We start from the raw sequence: 665 nt of genomic DNA, 5'->3' as shown, positions 1-665 counted from the left end.
GGAGGCCAGCAGGCTGAGTGGGGCGGGGGCGGGGCGGGTGTGGGGCCTCCCTCCTCACGTCCCGTCTCCTCTGGTCCCGTCTCCCCCAGAGGACCGTCTCCTCCTCGGGGCCGCTCTACCTGCCCGAGTCCAGCTCCCTCCTGAGCTCCAACCCCGAGGTGGTCGTCGCCGTGGGATTCCCTGGGGGTGAGACGCCCTGACCCCTGACCCCTAGGAGCTCTGACCCCCCGCAGCTCCCACTGACACTCCCCCCGCCCCCCCAGCCGGGAAGTCCACCTTCCTCCAGGAGCACCTGGTGTCCGCCGGCTACGTCCACGTGAACAGGGTAAGGTCCGTCCCTGCCCATCCCCCTGTGGGTCTGCTCTCTCCCTGCTGCCCCACCCCCAGTGTGTGCTTGTCCCTCCCCCTTCTCCCCCCCATGTCCCCGTCCACCCGTGACCCGCTTGCTCCCTGTGCCCAGGACACCCTGGGGTCGTGGCAGCGCTGTGTGGCCATGTGTGAGGCGGCCCTGAAGCAAGGGAAACGGGTCGTGATCGACAACACAAACCCAGATCCCGCGAGCAGGGCCAGGTACCAGGGCCCCTGGAGGGGAGGCCCCTGGAGGGGGGGCCCAGGGCCCCTTACCAGCCTGGCCCTTCCCAACCCCAGGTACATCAAGTGCGCCC

The 665-nt window shown here is 70.1% G+C and overlaps 1 protein-coding gene across 1 annotated transcript in view; it reads left to right on the top strand.

Moving 5' to 3' along the window:
- PNKP (polynucleotide kinase 3'-phosphatase) overlaps positions 1 to 665 on the top strand; it is a 14,898-nt gene that overhangs the window by 13,727 nt on the left and 506 nt on the right. Inside the window, exons 11-13 of the mRNA XM_014550442.1 lie at positions 18 to 186; positions 264 to 325; positions 461 to 661. Coding sequence (XP_014405928.1) covers positions 18 to 186; positions 264 to 325; positions 461 to 661 — 432 coding nt within the window. The remainder of the gene's footprint in view (positions 1 to 17; positions 187 to 263; positions 326 to 460; positions 662 to 665) is intronic.

The sequence above is a fragment of the Myotis brandtii genome, unplaced genomic scaffold (assembly GCF_000412655.1).
Source record: "Myotis brandtii unplaced genomic scaffold, ASM41265v1 scaffold601, whole genome shotgun sequence".
In the NCBI taxonomy this organism is placed as follows: Eukaryota; Metazoa; Chordata; class Mammalia; order Chiroptera; family Vespertilionidae; genus Myotis; species Myotis brandtii.
Note: the sequence above shows the minus strand (reverse complement) of the source record. Positions and strands in the feature narration are given on the sequence as shown.